The following is a 26,494-nucleotide window of genomic DNA, read 5'->3' as shown; positions in this document are numbered from 1 at the left end:
AATCACAAATCCTAGGATAATTACCTCTTGAGAAGGGGAAGGAGTGGACTTATCAGGATGGATAACTAGATCTAGGCAGTCAAATGTTTCAACTGTGTCAAGAGCATTTGTAGCACACTTAGCATATGTATCACCCTGCAGATAGAAGCCATCAATATACCCACTAATAATATGATTCATAGCTCTAAGCTTAGCCAAGGGTGGTTTCATAAGTTTATTATGTTAAGAACCTGATCATTTATTACAAGAGCAAAGAAAGTTTTCACTATATTATATCATAGGAAATAGGATTCATACGCTTTTAAATGTCATTAAATACTTATTGTCCATGTTGGCAAATGTCAAAAAACATTATTATTTAAATTATTTAAATATAAGTTACACTTGTCTCTCTTACAACAGAAACGGGAACACTTTAATGGGACGTAATTCAGCAAAATCTCACAAATTATATAAACCATGCTGCATCTATTGTTTGCTTTAGTTAACTCAAAGTTTGCACTATTTCAGACAAGTATTTACTGTGTTTTATGCAGGAAATGTTTGTTCATACTAAATCTCATTAAAGGTAAGTGATGCTTCTGTTTCTTACAACAACAACATGACCCTTGGGGTGGGATACCAGATAGGGATGAAACTCATTGGCAAATTTACAACAGTAGGTAAGAGTTTCCAGCTCCCCGCCTGCTTCAGGGTAGCGCAGAATGAAATAGGAACTCTTTTCCCTACCCATGGTTAAAACCAATATTTTACAAATTTCGTAGTGAAATGCCATGCTCCATACTTCATGATCTTCTGGGACTTTTATTCTTGTCTTCAGATTTCCTTCCTTGGTGTATATTTGAACCGCCGTATCATCGTCTGTTGGTATCATGATTTCATTCTGCTGGGAAATACTCAATGAAAATGCATCACTCGAGTCGCGTTTAAACTTGTATTTCAATTGACACGTCTTGTCACAAACATACACATGAGGGACTTCGTGTTGGATGATGATAATATCATCGTCTTTGCATATCGCGATCTTAACTCGAGGAAAATCCTTGAGAAAATCCAATGTATGATTTGCTTTTACATTGTAATTCTCGTCCAATATCGTCAACATGAATACTTCACCTGAACGTCTTCTCACCACGTAAACATTGTTATTCATATCAACAGCAAGCGCCAGTAAAAAATCACCTGCAAATTCAGGTATTTCAACCCGTTTGATTTTTCCTGCCTCATGGATAATCATGATGTCGTCACGAGACCCAGTATCAGGGACAGTAAGAACATCCCCCTGACTGTTCACAGCAGAGAAGTAGGGTCTTATTTTTTCATCAAGCAATTGTTCGTTTGGAGGATGAGGCAATTCCTTTCCCATAGACTTTCTTGTTGAAATTTCGTTCCAATTTCTTACTGGGTGAAAACTACGATCAGGAAGTTCAATCGTTGGCATGCAGGCGGACACTTCAAATGAATACTTGCTGCTGAATTTCCAAACATATTGAAACAACACATAGTTGATTAACATAACCGACTTGACGTTCTCCACTCGTTGGGTTTTATTAAACAATGATTTGACTCCACGGTTCAAATACGCCGAGAATATCTCTTGAATGGCTGGTAAGCTATGAAGGGTCTCCAAAAACGTCAAACACCCAGTGATTGCGGTCTCAGGACTATCGACATGTTCCAGTATTTCTGAAACTATTCGTAGCTTCGCAGCAAAAATTCGATCTTCGATACTAAATGCCTCATTGCAGAAAGCAGTGGTTGCTGTCTTGCGCGCTTCCTTGAATCTTTCCCTCGCAGTTTCAAACTCTCTGTCCGAGTTGATTTTAAGCTTTTCCATGGCGCGAGGAAGCTCTATTGCTTGGTTTAAGATACCAGACTGAATAACGCTCGAAGGTTCACCTGGTTCGTCCTGAGTTTCGCTCGCTTTCTGCTCGGGATTTGATTTATCAAGAGAAACACGGAGTAACTCTACTCCTTCTTTTAAAAAATTATAACTCGCGAGTAAAGTTGATCTAGAAAGGCCATCGATTTTAGACTTGATATCATTTAACTCTCGTACGACAATCTTTCGAATTTCTGCATCGGTTACATCGCCCCCTTTGAATTTGTCTGCCGTCGAGTCTCTGACCTTATTCCATAATAAACCAACTGTTGAACTGAGAATACTTGTCACAATTGAAGACATACCGAGTTTTTTTACTGAAGCCAAAAATTAAGGTTAAATTTTGACTAAACACTGGTGAATATGTTCAAACACATTAAATCATATGATTCGTAACGATGTTTTTATCTACGTTCTTCCGGGAACTTCATCACATGAGAAACAGGCGAGATATGAAGGTGTGAAGTTAGCCGCGGATTCGGACTCAGATTCGGCCTTTTATTGGGCCTCACATTCAACTGTGTTCAATCATTGAAAAGTAGAATTTGGTTTTTTTAGTCATTTTTTCGTTTAAACTTTAAAATTACGAATATGTATAGCTTATTTATGCATTGCTAGACTGTAATTAGAATAAAGCAGTCGATTTTTTACAGATTTACAGAGTAAATTGATTATTATTTTGGGGCACTGTGTGAGAAGTGGTTGACCCACATAGATGTGGCATTAACCGAACTGGTTTATTGCAATTCCTGTGTATAATGTCCATGTTTTACGGAATAATACGGTCTTACAAATGGCGCGTGCATCATTGTGCTGCACAGTCCCAACATACTCGGGATTATTTGCTTCCTTGCTTAAATTAACAATTTCATTATGATATAAATACAAAAGACTTAACTAGTATATGATCCTCTCACCGAGGCTATTAATGTTACAATTTGCCAAAGTCAGTTGCTACAACAAGAATTAGCGTAGATGTACATACAAATCAAAAGTGCTATTGCCGTATGACAAACAATGGTCCAATGAGGATTATAAGTTAAACTTGGCGCAACTTCCAGACGCATATATACGATCGTTTCAAACGTTATTTAGAACAGTATTTTCCCATCTATCCAAACGTACACATCAGTTGAAGGCGCAGACGTTACACGTTGAATATTTGAGGGCAACGGCAACGACTCTTTGCAAAATCATCTTACAATATTACATGGCGTTGACATATATATCCACGTTATCATCCTAATTGTGCAATTTAAACTTATGCATTTCATACAAAATGCATGCTTATTCCATGCGCTGCATTGAAGATAAAACTTCTGTTTACGAAGGTATGATTTCATTGTTCTGCATAATAATACAATGTGCTGTGCCGAGTTTTGCTGCAGTTTGTAGCGCAGACGATGCCCTTTCGACGAAGGAGAACGATTCCTAGCCGTGTCATATCGAGATTTGCGATGTCAGATTTGCCTCGTTCTGATGTGTCGTCATAGTAACTGGAGACCATGTGCTCGCTTTATTTTGACATTTTGTTGTTAATTAAAGCATATGAGCCATCATCGGTAACCGAAATCAAAACATTCCGAACGCACATCACTAATCTGTGATTACTACTATTATATTATATATATATCGATTCGCCGGATGATCGCTTCAGAAGAAACGTGGAGCGAACTATATATCCAAATTGATGATAATTGATGTTCAGGGATAATAATGTATACACATTGGATGATAATGATGGATCAAAACAAATATGTATGATAATGTATGATCGATGGATAACGGTGGACTATGATGGACAACGATGGATAACAATTAAGTCCAATGGAATAAAGGTGATATCTGTAGTGATGATTAATAATGAGAAATTGTGATAATGGATCACTTTTATTTCTTACCGGTTCTAGTAGTATGGTATTGATTGGTACCAGTTTTTCCTGTTTCTGATGGTCCTTTGTGTTTGCCAATAGCGTTTCATCCTTATTTACAGATCCACTGACAGTATTTCCAGCGTGAAATGACAGTTATTTACAAAGGTTGAAAGATTTGAGCACCATTAGTTGAGCAATCTCGCCTCTCACTTATCAAGTCTTGCGGGAAAACTGGTGTAATGCCAGAACAGAGATAAAATAATAACAGTTCACCGAACGTACCTTTACAAATTCTGCATCTCGACTGGCAGAGATCAGGTGTGATTAGGCCCAGGTTTAATTGTGGTGATACATGATTTTCTGAAATTTCAATGAACTCAATAAATACACGCCTGTCCTTTTTAATAATTCGGGTCAAAAACTGAGGATGAATTTCAACCTGTCTTGACTTGACGAATTGTGCAGTCATGTCAAAGAGATGTTTGTATTGGAAAGATGTCTGTATTACGATCAAGTTTTCTTCTTTTGATAGATGCAAACAAGTAGATAAGTTATGGACGTTCAGATAACAGCACGCATACATCATTACGTCATTACTATTTCCTCGTTCACATCAATCAAAAGTTAAAATGTCTCTAGTGTAGAGATAGAGATGTTTTGTAATAGAGAAATGTCTGTATTAGACAGATCCCTATATTAGAGAGATGTCTGTATTAGAGAGATGTCTGTATTAGAGAGATGTCTGTATTAGAGAGATGTCTGTATTAGAGAGATGTCTGTATTTGAGAGATGACTGTATTAAAGAGATGTCTGTATTAGAGAGATGTCTGTATTAGAGAGATGCATGTATTAGAGAGATGTCTGTATTAGAGAGATGCTTGTATTCTCTATTAGGGAGGTGTCTTTATTAGAGAGGTGTCGGTATTAGAAAGATGTCTGTATTAGAGAGATGTCTCTATTAGAGAGAGGTTTGTATTAGTGAGATGTTTGTATTAGAGAGATGTCTGTATTAGAGAGATGTCTGTATTAGAGAGATGTCTGTATTAGAGAGATGCCTGTATTAGAGAGATGCCTGTATTAGAGAGATGTCTGTATTAGAGAGATGTCTGTATTAGAGAGATGTCTGTATTAGGGAGGTGTCTTTATTAGAGAGGTGTCTGTATTAGAGAGATGTCTGTATTAGAGAGATGTCTCTATTAGAGAGATGTCTGTATTAGAGATATGTTTGTGTTAGAGAGATGTCTGCATTAGAAATATGATACTCGCTTTGATATCAGTGCTAATATTAATAGATGTCAATTATTTTTATTCACTTCAAATAATCATTAAACGCAATAGTGCGCTGTTTCTATTCAAAATTAAAATAAATATATATACAATACTACACGGTAAACTCTCTAACAATAGATTTGCACGAACACAAGTCTTTTTCTTCCCCGGCAATCTTTGTGACTTTTGTCATGCAACTTCCTACATACTAGTGGCTTAATCCTAAAATATTGGGAATGTTAAGATATAGATAGAAGGAAAATAGAACGTATCTTATTTCGTGAATTTATAAACATAATTCGTGAAATCTTTTCCGACACCAGACCAGCAGTCGTTGGAAGCGCCATATTTGTCATATTCAATCATACTTCTTGCGCCCCAACACTCTCCGTAAAACTGCACAGCGAAATACTAAATAACAACATAATCAATGCTTGTTCATTGAAAAATGGAAGCAAAATTCATATTAGGTTAACGCAATGCAGTATTATTACTGTAAATATGAGAGGAATTGGTTCAAAATATCCATGTTGTGGATGGTCCAGTTATAATTGACTTTATTGAGGCCTGAGACAAACATGAGAGCCTTGCACTGGTCTGGTATTTTAATAATTTTATAAATACCTTGTATCCTTTGTCATAAGCAACACAGGCGCATTCTCTGACGGTCTTTTGCATGTCATACCAGTCTATTTTATCCCGGAGATTCGCAATCAAGTCTGGCAAAGCTCTTTTATAACGATCGTTAAAACATCCCAAGTGTTGTATACCTAAATATATACGAAGAGCTGTGTTTGACGGCTGCCCTGTGTGTTGATTTCAAGAACCGAACAATTGTCATTTGAACAAAGAGCTTTTGTAAAGCTCGTTTAAGATAAGCTTGTTGTAACAAAGTATCTTTGTTTGAAAACATGAGCCCGTCTTTACTGTAGAAAGTCCACTTAAATATGTATCTTTGTTAATGGACACTAAAGTCATTGATGTGTACTTAATTTTATATTTAAAAAATTACAGCGAAAGTCGGTTGTTATCTGTTGTCCTAAATTCTGATCAATGGCCAGTCAACTCGGTTTAAATCGCATAGAACTCTTGTTCACGTTTGACCAAGCATTGATAGTTCATCAAAAAAATCCCTCATGCAGAAAAATTAACCTTTGTTTGCCAACTCGCATTCTCGTTGAATCAATGTTTCAAATGCAAAACCACTGTTAGCATTAAAAAATGATTCCAATTTCTACCATCGCGAGGATCATGTTTTATTGAAGAATCAACGCATTGTTGGTCTTATCAAAGGCCCTTCATCTATCGGAAGAACCAGTCGGGGACCCTTAAGTAGTTTCAGAGTCAATCAGAGATGCACATTAATTTGAGGACCATCGATGAACTAAATTGATCATGTTTATCCCAGAGTGTAGCGACTTACCACAGGGCATTTCCTTGAAATGAATGTCATCCAAAGCCATGTCAGAATAAAAAGATCGGCCACGAATTGCCTCAAATTCCACCTAAATGAAAATTTGTCATGTAATTTTTCAAAAATTTGTCACGTAAGAATGTGAACAAGCAGTAGTTTTTCCACAGGAATAAAACCGTTTTAAGTAAACATTCGAAGATGAAAGATGCTTGGAAAGTATCGAATGATATTGGACGATTTTGGTCATTGCCTCACATTTACTCCAAAATAAAACTGCTACCTGGTACTACAAGGTTGGGTCTTAATTACCGGGGCGGTAGAACAAATTTACTTTTGGGCCAGGGAGGCCCCCCCCACCCTCCTGTGTCTCTCGTTCCTGGTTTAGAATGGTGACCTGTTTTTCCTATACCCTCATGCATGTACAAACTAATCAAAGCACAAACTAATCCTACGAAGTTGTATCGATCGATGTATTTTAATACATGGACAATTCAAATATTTTAGAAAAAGATTCTTATCAGCTTCATTTTCACAACTGCTCTTTAACTGGATTGAAATGACTGTATGCAACCAAAAACAGTCCAATTAGAGCATTTCTTTCGAAATCCGGTGAAAGGCATTGCGATACTTCCATGGATGGCCCCAAAGTAATGTTGAAGAGTAAAAAAATTATCAACTAAAACGAAAATATCATACAAACCTGGTAACTAGTCGTAGACACGTTAGATATTGTTGCGCTACCTAATATCCATCTGTTTCCCTGATCACCTTTCTTATCCCATATTATCCTCTTAGAACCCACAGGGTCTTTAATGTACACGCTGAGTTCTCCCATTGAGCGGCCATACATGTGATAGTACCAGGAAATGCAACGACATTGCGAGGGTGGAAACAGTTTGCTTGTTAGGAGTGCTGTGTCGTTTTCCTTGGCAGGGAAGCTGGCCTCGGTAAAAATGTAATGGCCTGGAAATTTGACGATAATGGAAATTATGGATAGGGCTGGATAGTCTTGGATAATTATGGATAATCATGGATATTTGTGGGATAATAGTGGTAATAGTGGATACTGAGGATTAGGTGCACCGATTAGTAACGACAGACAATAATGAATAACGTTTGATAATGATGGGTAACCATGGAAAGTGAGGGATAGAGATGGCCGATGAGTTGGGATCAAAAAGGGGATGACAAATGATGATGATGTATCCCTGAAATTTCTTACCCGTGTTAGTAGTATGGTCTTGATTTGGACCAGTGCTCCTGGTTGGTGTTGATCCTTTATGTGCTTGCCAGAAATAATCCATGTTTTTATAACGGGTCCAATGACAGTAACTACCGCGCGTAAAATCACAGTTATCTAAAAAGAAATAAAAGAATATCCCATCATTAGTTTAACGAGACTTCGCCTGAGCAGCTAAAACGCCCTTCAAACATGATGGGCAGGCAGAGACAAGATGTTGTCTAACCAAGCTGAAATGACCTTATCCAAAAAACAAACCTGGGTTGCATGTACTGTTGGCGTAGCAATCTTTTTCTTCTTTCGCAACCCCTGGGCAGTCTTTCCCGCCATGCATCGGGGCAGGATCTGAACATTTTCTGGATCGACGACGCTTGCAATTTTCATCGCATTCTGTCCAAGAGGACCAGCGACCCCAATGACCAGCAACAGGAGCTGAAACAAGAAAATAAAAGCGTTTAACGAGGATAGACGAGCTCAGAGGTTGTATTTCTGGAAGGCTATTGGCAACCTTGCAAGCCATCGTGGGCTGTGGAGCGAAGGTAGAAAAGCCTGGCTTGCAGGGTTAGGTCATTGCTTGCGTTCTAGTCAATGACTCATGCAACTATATTTAGTATGTGTCACTGGTTCTCTCATAAGCGTGCAGGCCCGTGAAGGGGAAGGGCAGGCGTTCGTATTTTTACACGATGAAGGTCCCCCCTATCATTGAAAATCAATTTTTGTACTCCCGTAAAAGATTTGTTTTGCCCCAAATGTGGCCGAATGACTCAGCATCACAGCACATACCAACACTGGTCAACAAAGTGTGGGATCAAGACATCGTCACGAAACACGACTTACACGAATCACGACAGGGAAAGACAACGATCTCAGCCACTGATCTACGTATGTCACTGATATCCGATAAATTTAAGTGCTCGAAGCAAAGGACCTACCGTAACATTCTTCGTTCGTGCAATTCTGCCATTGAGATTCCACGCCATGCGACGATGCTCCAGGACAGTCCGCGTAGTTTGAAGAGAAACAATATCTTTGCCTTTTCTTAACACAATCTTTGCTGCAAGGCGAAAAACTAGACCACTCGCTAAACCCAACGCCATTGACTATTTGAAAAGACGTGATATTCATTTCATTTAAGAAAGTTGAACTGCTCCTAAAAAGTTGTTATTGATCAAATAACATGGAGCAACAAGCTGTTAGTAACAAATTTTAATCTTGCAGCAAGACTTAATTTTAATCTTGCAGAGATACACAAACCACTCTATAACTATAGCCAGCGTGATAAAACAAAGTGGAAAGACATCTCGATGTATAGAGAAGTATATTATATATATAGTATATTATATATCCTAGGAACAATTAACGTTTGTATAGCACTCTAACACCGAAGCGCCAAAATTAAATTCCTCCTCGCTCAGTTTATTATAAAACCGTTGAAATGTCTGTTCATTCGACCATCCTGCGGATAACATAATATCCTTAATGTTACAGTTATTCGACGCTAAAAAGGATGTAGTTGCTGCTCGAACACTATGACCTTTAAATTTGCTAACATTTAAACCTACAGCTACCAAAACAGACTTTATCCATCGAGATATAGTATCTTTGGAAACAGGTCCATACGGTTTCACATAACTCAGTAGCAATTGCTTTCTATCATCGCTATTTTCATCAGTTCTCTTGATATACTCTAAGAGATGAGTAACGATGCAAAGCTGAGGCTCAAATGGATATTTCAAAAACTCGAGGAGTTTGACATGAGTTCCGACACGTGTCTGTTTGACTTTCTCCATGACGTGGAAAGTGCACTTGTCCGCAACGAGAATCATGTTATCGACAGTGAGAAGATGAATAGTTTGACAGCGTTGTCCACTGAGTAAGGTCAATAAGAAGGAAACTTTAACAGTAAGCTCCTTCAAAGCCAGCGCGGAAGGTATAGGTTGCTTTCGAAAAAACTATAAGACCTTGCTAACATCCCATGTTGTCTGGTAACGCGGTAGAGCCGGGCTCAGTTCGAATACACCTTTCATAAAGTGCTAAACAATAGGTAGCTGTCCGAAAGTGACTTCACTATCACTTAACTGCAAAATAGAAGATAAAGCAAACCTCGCCGAGTTGATTGAGCGATAGGACAAACCCGAGTCAAACAGCGATGACAGAAAATCCAACGTCCGTGGTAAGGTAGGGAAGATGATATCACAGTGCCTCTTCATACAAAATTTTAACCATTTCTGCAGATGCACTTGGTACTGAGATTTAGTGCTGTCTCTCCAAGAGGATTCAATTATTTTAATGGTCTTAACGAGTAGCCAGGTTGTTGTAGTTGTTGCCGCAAACATGACAAACCGAGTTTCTTGCAAAGGGGATGAGTTGTTTCTGATGATTTCCGACCGAGGTTCAGTAGTTTGTGACTGGGTTGTAGGACCACAGGAGGTGGAACATGAAGAGAGGCTAGCAAAGGATACCAAGGCTGGGTGGGACAGTCGGGAACAACTAAAATTCCCTTGGCATGCTCCTGAATTTATTTTCTTTACAGCCTGTAACAGAAAACTAAACGGCGGGAAACAATAACATTTCAAGTCAATCCACGAAATAGAGAAAGCATCAACGAACACTGCTTCAGGATCTGGCAGATAAGAGCAATATGTTGGGAACTGTTTTATATTTAAGTGTGATGCAAAAAGATCGATCTAAGTGTGAAAATTCAAGGTACTGAGCGCATTATGTAATGACAATGGTTTGGTTTCCATTCGTTATCCGGATTATGAAAATGACGAGATTCTTTGCGTGTTAAGACATTCTGCGAACCAGGAATGTGAGCAGCAGTAAGCCAAATGTTGTATTTTATACAAAATTCCCAGATTTCGCAGCCCATAGAGCAGCAAATACGACTATGACAAGAACCCATGTTATTTATTACAGCTACTGCTGTGGTGTTATCTATCATGAGTTTTACATGCTTACACCACTTAAGAGTGGTGCAGAACAGTTTAAGGGCAAAAAATGCAGCCAAAAGTTCAATGTAGTTTATGTGATGGGTGCATTCATCTGGCGACCATCTTCCTACTGAAGATGTATCATCTAGTACAGCTCCCCATCTTTCTAGGGGTGTATCAGAGTATATAGTTATATCAATAGGAGGAATGAAAAGAAATCTAAAACTCTCTTCAAGATGAGTGACCCACCATCGTAACTATATCAAGCCATCCTCAGAAACAGTCATAGAGGAATCAAAATTACCCTTAGCTCTTTTAGGAGCATCTTTTTTATCCATTTCAAGGCACCTATAATGAAGAGCCCCATACCGAACCCCAGGCTACCTGCCAGATAGGAATGTCTGCTGGATGTTACATTATGTAATAAGGTTGTTATTATTAATAATGGGGTTAATATTTATTAAGTTGTTACGAGGGTTGTCATTGATAAGTTGGCGTGAAGGACAGAGACTTGAAGTGAAAAGGTTGTAATTTGTTGGACTGAGTTTAGAGAATAAATATATAAATATACGTACATGTTACAAAGAGAATAAACTTGAAACACTGCACATTCAATAACATCAAACAAACATGTTTTAATTTTTTTCCTATTTTCTCATTTGTAACTTGGATAGTCATTGTTATCAAGTTAATGACAAATCCTAGGATAATTACCTCTTGAGAAGGGGAAGGAATGGACTTATCAGGATGGATAACTAGATCTAGACAGTCAAATGTTTCAACTGTGTCAAGAGCATTTGTAGCACACTTAGCATATGTATCATGTTGCAGATAGAAGCCATCAATATACCCACTAATAATATGATTCATAGCTCTAAGCTTAGCCAGGGGTGGTTTCATAAGTTTATTATGTTAAGAACCTGATCATTAATTAAAAGAAATATGAAATAGGATTCATACACTTTTAAATGTCATTAAAAGCTTATTGTCCATGTTGGCAAACGTTAAAAAACGTTCATTATCTAAAATATTTCAATATAAGTTACACTTGTCTCTCTTACAACAGAAACAGGAACACTTTAATGGGACGTAATTCAGCAAAGTCTCACAAACTATATAAACCATGCTGCATCTATTGTTTGCTTTAGTTAACTCAAAGTTGCACTATTTCAGACAAGTATTTACTGTGTTTTATGCAGGTAATGTTTGTTCATACTAAATCTCATTAAAGGTAAGTGATGTTTCTGTCTCTTAAAACAACAACAGGACCCTTGGGATGGGATACCAGTTTGGGAGTGACTTCAGAGAACAAATTTTCATATTTACAAAAGAAGGTAAGAGTCTCCAGCTCCCCGCCTGCTTCAGGGTAGCACAGAATGAAATAGGAATGCTTTTCTCTAACCCAGGTTAAAACCAATATTTTACAAATTTCGTAGTGAAATGCCACGCTCTGTACCTCATGATCTTCTGGGACTTTTATTGTTGTCTTCAGATTTCCTTCCTTGGTGTATATTTGAACCGCCGTATGATCCTCTGTTGGTATCATGATTTCATTCTGCTGGGAAATACTCAATGAAAATGCCCACCTCGAGTCGCGTTTAAACTTGTATTTCAATTGACACGTCTTCTCACAAACATACACATGAGGGTCTTCGCGTTGGATGATGATAATATCGTCGTCTTTGCATGTCGCGATATTAACTAGAGAGAAATCCTCGAGAAAATCCAATGTATGACTTGCTTTTACATTGTAATTCTCGTTCATTATCGTCAACATGGATCCTACATTCAAACGTTTTCTCACCACGTAAACATTGTTATTCATATCAACAGCAAGCGCCACTAAAATATCACCTGCAAATTCAGGTATTTTAACCCGTTTGATTTTTCCTGCCTGATTGATAATCATGATGTTCCCACTAGAAGTAGAGACAATAATGATTGAACCACCAGACCCATTATCATGGACAGTAAGAACATCCCCCTGACTGTTCACAGCAGATCAGTCGGGTCTTATTTTTTCATCAAGGAACTGTTCGTAGAGAGGATGAGGCAATTCCTCTCCCATAGACTTTCTTGTTGAAATTTCGTACGAATTTCTTATTGGGTGAAAACTAAGATCAGGAAGTTTAATCGTTGGCATGCAGGCGGACACTTCAAACGAATACTTGCTGCTGAATTTCCCAACATATTGAAACAACATATAGTTGATTAACATAACCGACTTGACGTTCTCCACTCGTTGAGTTTTATTCAACAACGATTTCACTCCACCGTTCAAATACACCGAGAATATCTCTTGAATGGCTGGTAAGCTATGAAGGGTCTCCAAAAACGACAAACAGCCAGTGATTGCGGTCTCAGGACTATCGAGATGTTCCAGTATTTCTGAAACTATTCGTAGCTTCGCAGCAAAAATTCGATCTTCAATACTAAATGCCTCATTCCTGAAAGCAGTAGTTGCTGTCTTGCGCGCTTCCTCGAATCTTTTTCTCGCAGTTTCAAACTCTCTGTCCGAGTTGATTTTAAGCTTTTCCATGGCGCGAGGAAGCTCTATTGCTTGGTTTAAGATACCAGACTGAATAACGCTCGAAGGTTCACCCGGTTCGTCCTGAATTTTGCTGGCTTTCTGCTCAGGATTTGATTTATCAAGAGAAACACTGAGTACATTTACTCCTTCTTGAAGGAAATCGTAACTGGCGAGTAAAGTTGATCCGGAAAGGCCATCGATTTTAGACTTGATATCATTTAACTCTCGTACGACAATCTTACGAATTTCTGCATCGGTTACATCGCCGTCTTTGAGTTTGTCTGCCGCCGAGTCTTGGACCTTATTCCATAATAAACCAACTGTTGAACTGAGAATACTTGTCACAATTGAAGACATAGCGAGTTTCTTTACTCCAAGCGATGCTAAACTTCACTGAAAACCTGACGAAATTCGTGAAACTAATATAAACTCGGGAAGTGGAGACGATTTAGAACAGAAGAGGGACTGAATGGATGTATTTATATCATCCGTGACAGGTTTATTGTTTAAGGATGCGAATGTTGCCAAGGGAGAGAGGCAAATGTGGTATCTTTTAGGCAAAATAAAACACCAAATACCTGTTGTTTTGTTTCTTTTAGGAAAATTGGAACAGTGCATGAAATATTTTGAACACGTTTTATTTTTTATTCTTATTCAAATATATAGTATCCGTTATTGTGGTTTGTTGACATGCAGTGTTTATGAAAAATGAACGCCGTGATGGTGTCAATTTATAGCGACTAACGTGCAACTAAATAATAGTCATATTATGGAGATGTAAAAAACATAGCTACCGTAGGCTTATTGTATTTCAAACCTTGTATTTGCATTAATATTGCATTAACTGTAGCAAGCGGTGTAAAGCTACCCTTTTTACTTCATATTAAGCTAATTTCTGAGCATGATTTTACATGCAAGAAAATAACGACAGTAACGACTAACGACAGTGTACTTTGCCATATATGTGAAAAAATTCTCGTTTTCTTCGAATAACATGCACAAGGCCACTTTATAATTTATAAATACTGTTGTTATGAATAAATCTTCAATATCACGAAACCTCACAATATTTTCCAGCCAATTTTCGATGGCCATACATAGTTTTAACTGTTGAAATCATGCATCCTCACTTTTGAATTGTGATTTTAGTCCAAATCAGAGACTGATCTTGCAAAAACGCAGGTCGTGTCTTACATAATAGGACGCATAGACTCGAGTGGGAAAAATGAACTTTTGAATTGAGTATTATATATAGGTTTGTTTTGTCTGATAATACGAAGACACTTTTCAAAGACACGTTTTGAAAGTGGGACGTATAACATAACAGATAAAAAATAGGAACACGATAAAATATCCGAAAGTCTACGAGCAAGGAAGCGTTATATTAGCCTGGTATTTTATAAATATCTTTATCTTTTTTTCATACACTGTTATTTTCAGGGTGTTATTTTAACACCACTTTTAAGGGATTCTAGGGGTGTAATAGGGGAGTTACAAAATTCCAGCTTAATAACTCCATAGTTGGACTTAAAATAACACCACGTAAGGGGGTTACGCGCAATGTAACACCATTTTGGGGGTTAAAATAAGTACATTATACCACGTGATCAAGCTGATGCAATCATGCAAAACGAGCTATTTTTCAAAACCTTCGCAAGCACTGCTGGTTCCACGGGAGAATTGCCTGTATTTTTAAAGATAAATTACGACTAAAACCGAATTGAACGAAGAAAAGTCAAAGAACGGTTGGCGGATTTGCTGTATGCAGTTAAAAACGGCAATGTACGTACTTGAATATCATTTTCATGCCTCTCGGAGTGCGACTGTTTACCTGCCGAAATTGGATATAAATTAAACTGCAGTTCGTGAGCTAAATTGTTTGTAATTCTCTGTTGGAAGAAAGTGTACAGTTGCTCAGCCATCCAGGATACAAACACAATTGCGCTGGTGTGTAATATATTTTCAATATTTCAACAGAAAACCTTCAGCAAGTGTCGACAAAATAATTCAATACAAAGAAACTATTAATGTAGGTCGCTAAAAATATCTTGATATGGAACAGTAGACATGAAAAACATTTTTCATATTCTCATAGTCTAAAGGAAAATAAGGACTTATATATGAGTTAAATATATTTAATAATAGGATGAAAAGGTATTATATATAGTATAATATATCCTAACGTAGGCAACTTCGATCACAATATCGAGATGTACACATGAAAACAATCCGAAAATACGTCAATTAATACCTAAAACTAATCTAAAATAACAAGTGAAATGAAATCTACAATATTTTTACTATATACTGCCTATGTTTTAACTTTGAAAACAAGTTATAGAAGCGAGAAAAATGCGAAGTTTTTGATATTTTACTCATTTTTTAAATGGGCCGTTGCTGGACCCGCGCTGCATGTTGACGTTTGAAAATGACGAATTCGTAATCTCATTGGCTGTCACAACAGCAAGAATAAAAAACAGCCAATGAGGTTACGAATTCGTCATTTTCAAACGTTCTTAAAAGTCTACAGCGCGGGTCCAGCATCGGCCTATTCCAAAAATAAGTAAAATATCAAAAACTTTCGCATTTTTCTCGCTTCTATAACTTGTTTTCAAAGTTAAAACATAGGAAGTATATAGTAAAAATATTGTAGATTTCATTTCACTTGTTATTTTAGATTAGTTTTAGGTATTAATTGACGTATTTTCGGATTGTTTTCATGTGTACATCTCGATATTGTGATTGAAGTTGCCTACCTTAGGATATAATTTGTAAAGTTTTTACAATGCATTTGTTTGTTCTTTAAAAGAAAAATGTTTAGATTTCTGATGATTTATCAGGAAACTTTAATATGAAGTTGTATTTATGTTGTAAATATTGTAGATTGGATATAAAGTAATAAAATTTTGCTCAAATTTTTGTATGATTCTTTATTTCTTTCCGGGTATTATAGCGTGATCCTGAAAACGGGGTTATTTTAACCCCAAAATGGGAGTTAAATGTAACCCCAAAATGGGGATTAAAATTTAACTCCAGAAACGGTGTTATTTGTAACCCCAAAAAAAGGATTATTTTCGATTAAATCTCGTAACCCCTGTTTTTGGTGTTAAAATAACACCCTGAAAATAACAGTGTAAACAACGAAGGCGTCTCATCATAATAACCTCTTGAGAAGGGGAAGGAGTGGACTTATCAGGATAATAACTAGATCTAGGCAGTCAAATGTTTCAACTGTGTCAAGAGCATTTGTAGCACACTTAACATATGTATCACCCTGCAGATAGAAGCCATCAATATACCCACTAATAATATGATTCATAGCTCTAAGCTTAGCCAGGGGTGGTTTCATAAGTTTATTGATCGCGTCGCGTAGCGACAGCGATCTATAGTTTCGGCTTGGTTTTTTTTTTTATTTTCCTCTCGGGTCGACCCCAAGCGTCGCTAGCTGCAGGCCATATCACCCTAATCGGGAACCTGCGCACAGGTAAGTTGCTAGTTATATCACGTGTTGTATTCACTTTGGGCATATTTCGTTTCACCTTCAAAGCAGTAAAGTAGAATCAATAAAGCGATAAAAATGCTAGCATGTGCTATCTTTATCTTTACACTCATTACACATACAACTGCACACACCGAGCAGAGTAAGCCTGCACTAAAGGATTTCAAGCAGTTTCGAAATGGGCTGTTGTGTGTTTCTCCTGCTTTCAACATGCGACTATAGTTCGGTATATTGTTCATTTTTATTATTAAGAACATTTACGACACAAAATTTGCATAGCTGGGCTGGCTACGCCGCTGTGAACGACGCGATCATAACGCCTAGTAGGCGTCTTGTTATGTTAAGAACCTGATCATTTATGGGATACCTTGGGATGGGATAACAGTTTGGGAGTGGATTGAAACAACAAATTTTCATTTTTACAACAGAAGGTAAGAGTCTCCAGCTCCCCGCCTGCTTCAGGGTAGCACAGAATGAAACAGGAATCTTTGCCCCTAACCCAGGTTAAAACCAATATTTTACAAATTTCGTAGTGAAATGCCACGTTTCATACCTTATGATCTTCTGGGACTTTTATTGTTGTCTTCAGATTTCCTTCCTTGGTGTATATTTGAACCGCCGTACGATTGTCTGTTGGTATCATGATTTCATTCTGCTGGGAAATACTCAATGAAAATGCCCAACTCGAGTCACGTTTAAACTTGTATTTTAATTGACACGTCTTGTCACAAACATACACATGAGGGTCTTCGTTTTGGATGATGATAATATCATCGTCTTTGCATATCGCGATCTTAACTGAAGATAACAAACTTTTCCCCTCGAGAAAATCCAATTTATGATTTCCTTTCACATTGTAATTATCGTCCAATATCGTCAACATGAATACTTCACGCCAAGGTTCTCTAACCACGTAAACATTGTTATTCATATCAACAGCAAGCGACAGTAAAATATTACCTGCAAATTCAGGTATTTCAACCCGTTTGATTTTTCCTGCCTCATGGATAATCATGATGTCGTCACGAGACGGAGTAAGAACATCCCCCTGACTGTTCACAGCAGAGAAGTCGGGTAATATTTCTTCATCAAGGAACTGTTCGTTTGGAGGATGAGGCAATTCATCTCCCATAGCCTTTCTTGTTGAAATTTCCTTCCAATTTCTTATTGGGTGAAAACTACGATCACGAAGTTCAATTATGCCGGCGAACACCTCAAACGAATACTTGCTGCTGAATTTCCTGACATATTGAAACAACACATAGTTGATTAACATAACCGACTTGACGTTCTCCGCTCGTTGGGTTTTATTAAACAATGATTTGACTCCACCGTTCAAATACACCGAGAATATCTCTTGAATGGCTGGTAAGCTATGAAGCTTCTTCAAAAACGACAAACACCCAGTGATTGCGGTCTCAGGACTATCGACATGTTCCAGTATTTCTGAAACTATTCGTAGCTTCGCAGCAAGAATTCGATCTTCGATACTAAATGACTCATTCCAGAAAGCAGTGGTTGCTCTGTCGCGCGCTTTCTCGAATCTTTTTCTCGCAATTTCAAACTTTCTTTCCGAGTTGATTTTGAGCTTTTTCATAGCGCGAGGAAGCTCTATTGCTTGGTTTAAGATACCAGACTGAATAACGCTCGAAGGTTCACCTGCTTCGTCCTGAGTTTCGTTCGCTTTCTGCTCAGGATTTGATTTATCAAGAGAATCACGGAGAAACTCAACTCCTTCTCCTAACGAATTATAACTGGCGAGTAAAGTTGATCTAGAAAGGCCATCGATTTTAGACTTGATATCATTTAACTCTCGTACGACAATCTTTCGAATTTCTGCATCGGTTACATCGCCGTCTTTGAGTTTGTCTGACGCCGAGTCTCTGACCTTATTCCATAATAAACCAACTGTTGAACTGAGAATACTTGTCACAATTGAAGTCATACCGAGTTTTTTTACTGAAGCCAAAAATTAAGGCTAAATTTTGACTAAACACTGGTGAATATGCTCAAACACATTAAATCATATGATTCCTAACGATGTTTTTATTTACGTTCTTCCGGAAACTTCATCACATGAGAAACAGGCGAGATATGAAGGTTGTTCAAGTTTACAGTATAGAATTACCTTGTTTACATCGTCTACAATACATCTGGGAGCGATCTCGTATATAAATATCCCAGCTGTATTTCACTTTAGTCTTATGTCACTGCACGAGCCAAGTTTTATAGGAAAAGTTATAGACACGAGCGAGATGAAATCATTGCGTGTTCGTAGTTGAACAAAACACAGTTTCAACAGAACTAAGTTAGGGCTATAGGTATTTACAAAAGTACATAAATTAGGCATATAAAAGTAAACAATATATAGATACTTGACCTTACATTACCGAATTCATAAATTAGTCATTACACAAACAACAGTATTTGTGAAAAAATCTTGCAAGAAATTCGGACTAACAAACCGAAATCGCTTCTCTCGCCAGTACGCGTTTTTTCTCTCTGAAATTTCTTTGTTTAACCTGACGCAGGTCAACTTAAACTCTTAAAATGCACTTGGGAGGGCAGAAAGTATGATCGGTTATATGCGCCTTAAGGCTGTACGATAGTCTTTATTTATCGCTGAACTATCAAACAAAACTAAAGATTGAAGAAATACGATAGAAATCACTGCAATTATTTCTAAAATCAAACCTGGGCGATAAATCAAGAAAAGAAAAGCATAAATAAATGTGCTAGGAGAACTTGTTGCGCATGTCCGTGGATGAATAATAGCAGAATATGATTTAGTAGTTTAAATTTAGATTTAAAGACAAAGACTGATAGAAATAGGTTTCATTCACGGTAACTAAAGCACAATTGAAGTTTAACAGGAAAGTTTGCGCAACAAACTGATAACTCGCAACTGCCTGACTTCTTCTCTTCCGCCTGCAACTCCCATAACAATAAGATTTGTCAAAGCTTAATACCACGCAATTGCAAGACGTTTGCCTCTTTGGAAAAAATGAATTATTTATATCGTATACTGTATAATTAAGGTAAACGACGATGATTATGTGCTTGGTGGATAACAATAGACGATTGTGGATGCCGATGGACAATGATGGACAACGATATAGATAGATGGGGTAAGGATTCCCCGACGTGTTATTGCACGGTGGTGGTGATGAGAAAAGGTGATGATGGTCACTCCTATTTCTTACCAGTGCCAGTTGTGTAGTCTTGATTGCTTCCAGTGTTACGGATTTGCGTTGGTCGTCGTTGAGGGAGGAAACTGTGGAACCTGTAAATATTGAAGTCAGTGTCACCAGATCTGGTACATTTTCATGGATAACGATGGATTGCTACGTATAATTGAAGATGATAATTTTGTGCATCGATGGATAACAATTGATAATCATGGACAATGACGGAAGCGATGTAGAGTAATGAGGTAATGACTATTCATAATAATGATGGTGGTCATGAGATCACTCTTATTTCATACCTGAGTCTGTAGTGTGGTCTCGACTGCGTCCAGTCTTCCTGGATTGTCTCAACCTTCTCTTTGTTTGTCAATAGCAGCGCTGGTTTTTATCGCGGACCCAATGACAATATTTACCACGCGTAAAATCACAGTTATCTACAAGGAATGAAAGAGTTGTACATCATCAGTTGAGTTAACTCTCACCAGAATAATTGCTTATCAAAACCTTGCGAGTAAACTCGTGTTATACCAGAACATGGATAAAATAATTACAATACAACATTCGCTCTTCAAAATAAAATCCGCATGTCGACAGACAGGCATCAGATGTAATCTAACAAAATTTAAGTGTGTGTAGTTTGTGAAGTTTTTCTCTGCAGAGAGTTTCGACTGTCTCTTGAGGTTGTTAACTCAGCCAAGAGTTTGAGCTCGGCTCAAATGAACGAACGAATGAATGAATAAACGAATGCAGTAAATATACCTGAGTTACACGAGCTGTTGATATCACAATTGTTTATCTCTTCACACGCACTTGCAATAATTCACATGCATCATTAGCAGAGGAATGAATCTTAACCATTCCTGACTTGACGAATTGTGCAGTTGAAAATATGTTCATATCAGAGAGATGTCTGTATTGAAGAGGTGCATGTATTAAGACAAGATTACATTTGCAATTGTTGCTGTCATCTTCTTCTTTTGATAGATGTGAACGAGTAGATTTAGTTATGGTTGTTCAGATAAGAGCACCTATACATCATTACATCATAACTATTCGCTCGTTCACATCAATCAAAAGACGAAAATCGCCACAAAAATCGGATGGTAATTGGACTTGTAAACGTTGCTTCAGAGAGGTGTTTGTAAATAATGTATTGAAATACCACGCTCAATAAACTATTAACCCGCCACTTATGGATACTTGCTGCTGAATTTCCAAGCAGTTGTGTCTTTTTAAGGAAAGTTCACTTGAAAGAGATGCCGCACATATCTTTGTTATTGGAAACAAAAATCATTGTTTATTTGATTCATATCGAGAATCATTGGCATTGAATTTAAATCTTATCTCACATGAGATAAAATTGAAAATTAAACGAGACTTACCTGGAAGTTGAAATTTGATTTGGATTGTATGAGTCATCAGCCAGAAGTGTGAGAGTTGTACGAGAGAGACTGGAGCGCATGCGCCAATCAGTCTTTAGAGCTTTACCAGACAAAGACCGCACGGACGTGATGAGTGTGAGAGTGGACTGCAAGTAAGGGAACGGGAGAGAACAGGGGGGGCGTACAACTCTCACACTCCAGGCCAAATCCAACTTCAACTTCCAGGTAAGTCTCGTTTAATTTTCAATTCCATTTCGTCATCAGCCTAAGTCGTGTGACGTTGTACGAGATTTCAGAGCAATCAGTGAGGTCTTTGTCCTGCAGAGATACACAAACCACTCTAACTATAACCAGCGTGATAAAACCAAATGGAAAGATATCTCGATATATAGAGAAGTATATTATATATATAGTATATTATATATCCTAGGAACAATTAACGTTTGTATAGCACTCTAACATCGAAGCGCCAAAATTAAATTCCTCCTCGCTCGGTTTATTATAAAACCGTTGAAATGTCTGTTAATTCGACCATCCTGCGGATAACATAATATCCTTAATGTTACAGTTATTGGACGCTAAAAAGGATGTAGTTGCTGCTCGAACACTATGACTTTTAAATTTGCTAACATCTAAACCTACAGCTACCAAAACAGACTTTATCCATCGAGATATAGTATCTTTGGAAACAGGTCCATACGTTTTCACATAACTCAGTAGCAATTGCTTTCTATCATGGCTATTTTCATCAGTTCTCTTAATATACTCTAAGAGATTAGTAACGATGCAAAACTGAGGCTCAAATGGATATTTCAAAAACTCCAGGGGTTTGACATGAGTTCCGACACGTGTCTGTTTGACTTTCTCCATGACGTGGAAAGTGCACTTGTCCGCAACGAGAATCATGTTATCGAAAGTGAGAAGATGAATAGTTTGACAGCGTTGTCCACTGAGTAAGGTCAATAAGAAGGAAACTTTAACAGTAAGCTCCTTCAAAGTCAGCGCGGAAGGTATAGAATGCTTTCGAAAAAACTATAAGACCTTGCTAACATCCCATGTTGTCTGGTAACGCGGTAGAGCCGGGCGCAGTTCGAATACACCTTTCATAAAGTGCTAAACAATAAGTAGCTGTCCGAAAGTGACTTCACTATCACTTAACTGCAAAATAGAAGATAAAGCACAGCTCGCCGAGTTGATTGAGCGATAGGACAAACCCGAGTCAAGCAGCGATGACAGAAAATCTAACATCCGTGGTAAGGGAGGGACTAAAGCAGTGTTTACACTAGAGACCTATCCTATACCTGACCTAAGACCTAACTTAAGCAGTTAGTCCTGTAGTTTAAACGCATTAGCACTGACCTAAGACCATGATTTCAAACCAAGCATTAGAGGTGGCCTGAAAACATGGTATTAGGTAAGTCCTAGGTAAGTCTCAAGTCAGTCTGGCGGTGTAAACACATTTTCATTGACCCAAGTGTGACCGAAGCTAATTTCCATGACAACAAACGTAAATTCGAGTCTTTGATATCAGCATTTAGCGGTCTTGGGATTTTAGCGCGATTTTGCAAAAATTAGGGGAAAATTCAGAGTTGATAATTAGCTACATGGCGAATTTCGGAACTTGCCGATAAGTTATATCATATATTTTTTAATTTTGCATGAAATCGTTGTTTGCCAGTAATCCCAGTAATCACTACGTCGTATTCTTTTACGAGGCTTTGTAGTTTGTACGAAATAAACAAACAAAGAACTGCAAGCTGCATTTTATTAACTGATTGCAAGAACTGCATTTTAATACTCTTCTGAAAGTACTTTATGTTGCGTGTATGTATATAAGTTCCGTTAGGTAACTGGTGCAAACAGACCCTGTAAAACTTGGTTAGGTACTTCTCAGGTAGGGGTAAATGTCAGGTAAATGTCAGCCCCTTCGTAGGCTTGCGGGCCTTAAAATCGACTAGAAGGGTTTCTCTGAGAAACTGTATTTACAAACTTGTTTGTAGCCTGAATATCTTTCTAAGACAGAAACATGATTATCTTTATTATGTTAAGAACCTTATCATTTATTACAAGAGCAAAGAAAGTTTTCACTATATTATATCATAGGAAATAGAATTAATACGCTTTTAAATATCATTAAAAGCTTATTGTCCATGTTGGCAAACGTTAAAAAACGTTCATTATCTAAAATATTTCAATATAAGTTACACTTGTTTCTCTTACAACAGAAACAGAGACACTTTAATTGGACGTAATTCAGCAAAGTCTCACAAATTATATAAACCATGCTGCATCTATTGTTTGCTTTAGTTAACTCAAAGTTGCACTATTTCAGACAAGTATTTACTGTGTTTTATGCAGGTAATGTTTGTTCATACTGAATCTCATTAAAGGTAAGTGATGTTTCTGTCTCTTAAAACAACAACAGGACCCTTGGGATGGGATACCAGTTTGGGAGGCAACTCATTGCCAAATTTACAAAAGAAGGTAAGAGTCTCCAGCTCCCCGCCTGCTTCAGGGTAGCACAGAATGAAATAGGAATGCTTTTCTCTAACCCAGGTTAAAACCAATATTTTACAAATTTCGTAGTGAAATGCCACGCTCTGTACCTCATGATCTTCTGGGACTTTTATTGTTGTCTTCAGATTTCCTTCCTTGGTGTATATTTGAACCGCCGTATGATCCTCTGTTGGTATCATGATTTCATTCTGCTGGGAAATACTCAATGAAAATGCCCACCTCGAGTCGCGTTTAAACTTGTATTTCAATTGACACGTCTTCTCACAAACATACACATGAGGGTCTTCGCGTTGGATGATGATAATATCGTCGTCTTTGCATGTCGCGATATTAACTAGAGAGAAATCCTCGAGAAAATCCAATGTATGACTTGCTTTTACATTGTAATTCTCGTCCAATATCGTCAACATGAATACTTCACCTGAACGTTTTCTCACCACGTAAACATTGTTATTCATATCAACAGCAAGCGCCACTAAAATATCACCTGCAAATTCAGGTATTTTAACCCGTTTGATTTCTCCTGCCTGATTGATAATCATGATGTTTCCACTAGAAGTAGAGACAATAATGATTGAACCACCAGACCCATTATCATGGACAGTAAGAACATCCCCCTGACTGTTCACAGCAGATAAGTCGGGTCTTATTTTTTCATCAAGGAACTGTTCGTAGAGAGGATGAGGCAATTCCTCTCCCATAGACTTTCTTGTTGAAATTTCGTACGAATTTCTTATTGGGTGAAAACTAAGATCAGGAAGTTTAATCGTTGGCATGCAGGCGGACACTTCAAACGAATACTTGCTGCTGAATTTCCCAACATATTGAAACAACATATAGTTGATTAACATAACCGACTTGACGTTCTCCACTCGTTGAGTTTTATTCAACAACGATTTCACTCCACCGTTCAAATACACCGAGAATATCTCTTGAATGGCTGGTAAGCTATGCAGCTTCTTTAAAAACGACAAACACCCAGTGATTGCGGTCTCAGGACTATCGAGATGTTCCAGTATTTCTGAAACTATTCGTAGCTTCGCGGCAAAAATTCGATCTTCGATACTGAATGCTTCATTCCTGAAAGCAGTGGTTGCTGTCTTGCGCGCATCTTTGAATCTTTCCCTCGCAGTTTCAAACTCTCTGTCTGAATTGATTTTAAGCTTTTCCATGGCGCGAGGAAGCTCTATTGCTTGGTTTAAGATACCAGACTGAATAACGCTCGAAGGTTCACCTGGTTCGTCCTGAGTTTCGCTCGCTTTCTGCTCGGGATTTGATTTATCAAGAGAAACACTGAGTAACTCAACTCCTTCTTCTAGAAAATCGTAACTGGCGAGTAAAGTTGATCGGGAAAGGCCATCGATTTTAGACTTGATATCATTTAACTCTCGTACGACAATCTTACGAATTTCTGCATCGGTTACATCACCGTCTTTGAGTTTGTCTGCCGCCGAGTCTTGGACCTTATTCCATAATAAACCAACTGTTGAACTGAGAATACTTGTCACAATTGAAGACATAGCGAGTTTCTTTACTCCAAGCGATGCTAAACTTCACTGAAAACCTGACGAAATTCGTGAAACTAATATAAACTCGGGAAGTGGAGACGATTTAGAACAGAAGAGGGACTGAATGGATGTATTTATATCATCCGTGACAGGTTTATTGTTTAAGGATGCGAATGTTGCCAAGGGAGAGAGGCAAATGTGGTATCTTTTAGGCAAAATAAAACACCAAATACCTGTTGTTTTGTTTCTTTTAGGAAAATTGGAACAGTGCATGAAATATTTTGAACACGTTTTACTTTTTATTCTTATTCAAATATATAGTATCCGTTAATGTGGTTTGTTGACAGTGTTTATGAAAAATGAACGCCGTGATGGTGTCAATTTATAGCGACTAACGTGCAACTAAATTACATAGTCATATTATGGAGATGTAAAAAAAACATAGCTACCGCACGCTTATTGTACTGCAAACCTTGTATTTGCATTAATATTGCATTAACTGTAGCGAGCGATGTAAAGCTACCCTTTTTACTTCATATTAAAGTGCTACTGAAACGAAATTTTCATATTTGGGTTTTTAACACGATCGGTTTCTTCACGTTTTACTGATCATTTTGAGCTATCGCACAATGAATTCTGTCGACGGGAACGTGTTTAAAATTGCGATCAAATGTGGCATTTTTGCTTGTTTTGATGCGAAATTGACCTTGCGCGCTTGACGTCATTTAAAGGACGGAAGTTAAATTTGATAAGCTATAACCTATACAGATATATACACATTTGTTGCTTTTCAACTCAAGTTGTACTTTAGTTTTAACTTTCCTTCACGCAGATTGTGTAAACTAGCAAAACAATTAATGCACGTATAACCCACATTGTTGAATATAGATAATTTTCGGGAAATAGCGCAGCATCCTTGACGCATTCTGTCGTTATTTCACACGCAAGTATAATCAGGGAAAAACTGTAACTTGCTTGCTCGGCAATGATACAATATAAGAACAAATTTCCGTGAAGTTAGTCTGTTAGGTAGTCTGAAAAGAAGCGATACACTGCATGCAAGTCAAATATGGCGAGCACGTATTCCACGTAGGATTATGCAAAAAAACCTCGCGGAGGAAAATACTATGTTGCGGCCTGCGGAATGGCCCAACGGGAAAAGCTGCACAAATAGCCAATACACAGAAGGTGTTTATGTACATCGTTCCCAATGAAAGACAAAGAGAGGCTGAATAAATGGACAACATTTCACATTTGT

General features: G+C 37.7%; 1 protein-coding gene and 1 long non-coding RNA gene across 2 annotated transcripts in view; both read right to left on the bottom strand.

The window, feature by feature from the left end:
* Positions 1–5,298: 5,298 nt before the first annotated feature.
* The window catches only part of LOC114537709, a 60,852-nt gene continuing 39,656 nt past the window's right edge, over positions 5,299–26,494 (bottom strand). Inside the window, exons 10-13 of the mRNA XM_028558808.1 lie at positions 7,140–7,402; positions 6,449–6,530; positions 5,650–5,795; positions 5,299–5,436 (exon numbers count right to left, since the gene is read on the bottom strand). Coding sequence (XP_028414609.1) covers positions 5,299–5,436; positions 5,650–5,795; positions 6,449–6,530; positions 7,140–7,402 — 629 coding nt within the window. The remainder of the gene's footprint in view (positions 5,437–5,649; positions 5,796–6,448; positions 6,531–7,139; positions 7,403–26,494) is intronic.
* On the bottom strand, positions 19,834–20,655 carry LOC114537703. Its single transcript, XR_003688625.1, has 3 exons — positions 20,589–20,655; positions 20,129–20,263; positions 19,834–19,924 (listed from the first exon to the last, which is right to left on the bottom strand). It is a non-coding gene; the product is annotated as an uncharacterized LOC114537703 (long non-coding RNA).

The sequence above is a fragment of the Dendronephthya gigantea genome, unplaced genomic scaffold (genome assembly GCF_004324835.1).
Source record: "Dendronephthya gigantea isolate DGI-Jeju-01 unplaced genomic scaffold, DenGig_1.0 000162F, whole genome shotgun sequence".
NCBI lineage: Eukaryota > Metazoa > Cnidaria > Anthozoa > Malacalcyonacea > Nephtheidae > Dendronephthya > Dendronephthya gigantea.
The sequence above is the reverse complement of the archived record's forward strand: the minus strand, read 5'-3'. Positions and strand labels throughout refer to the sequence as shown.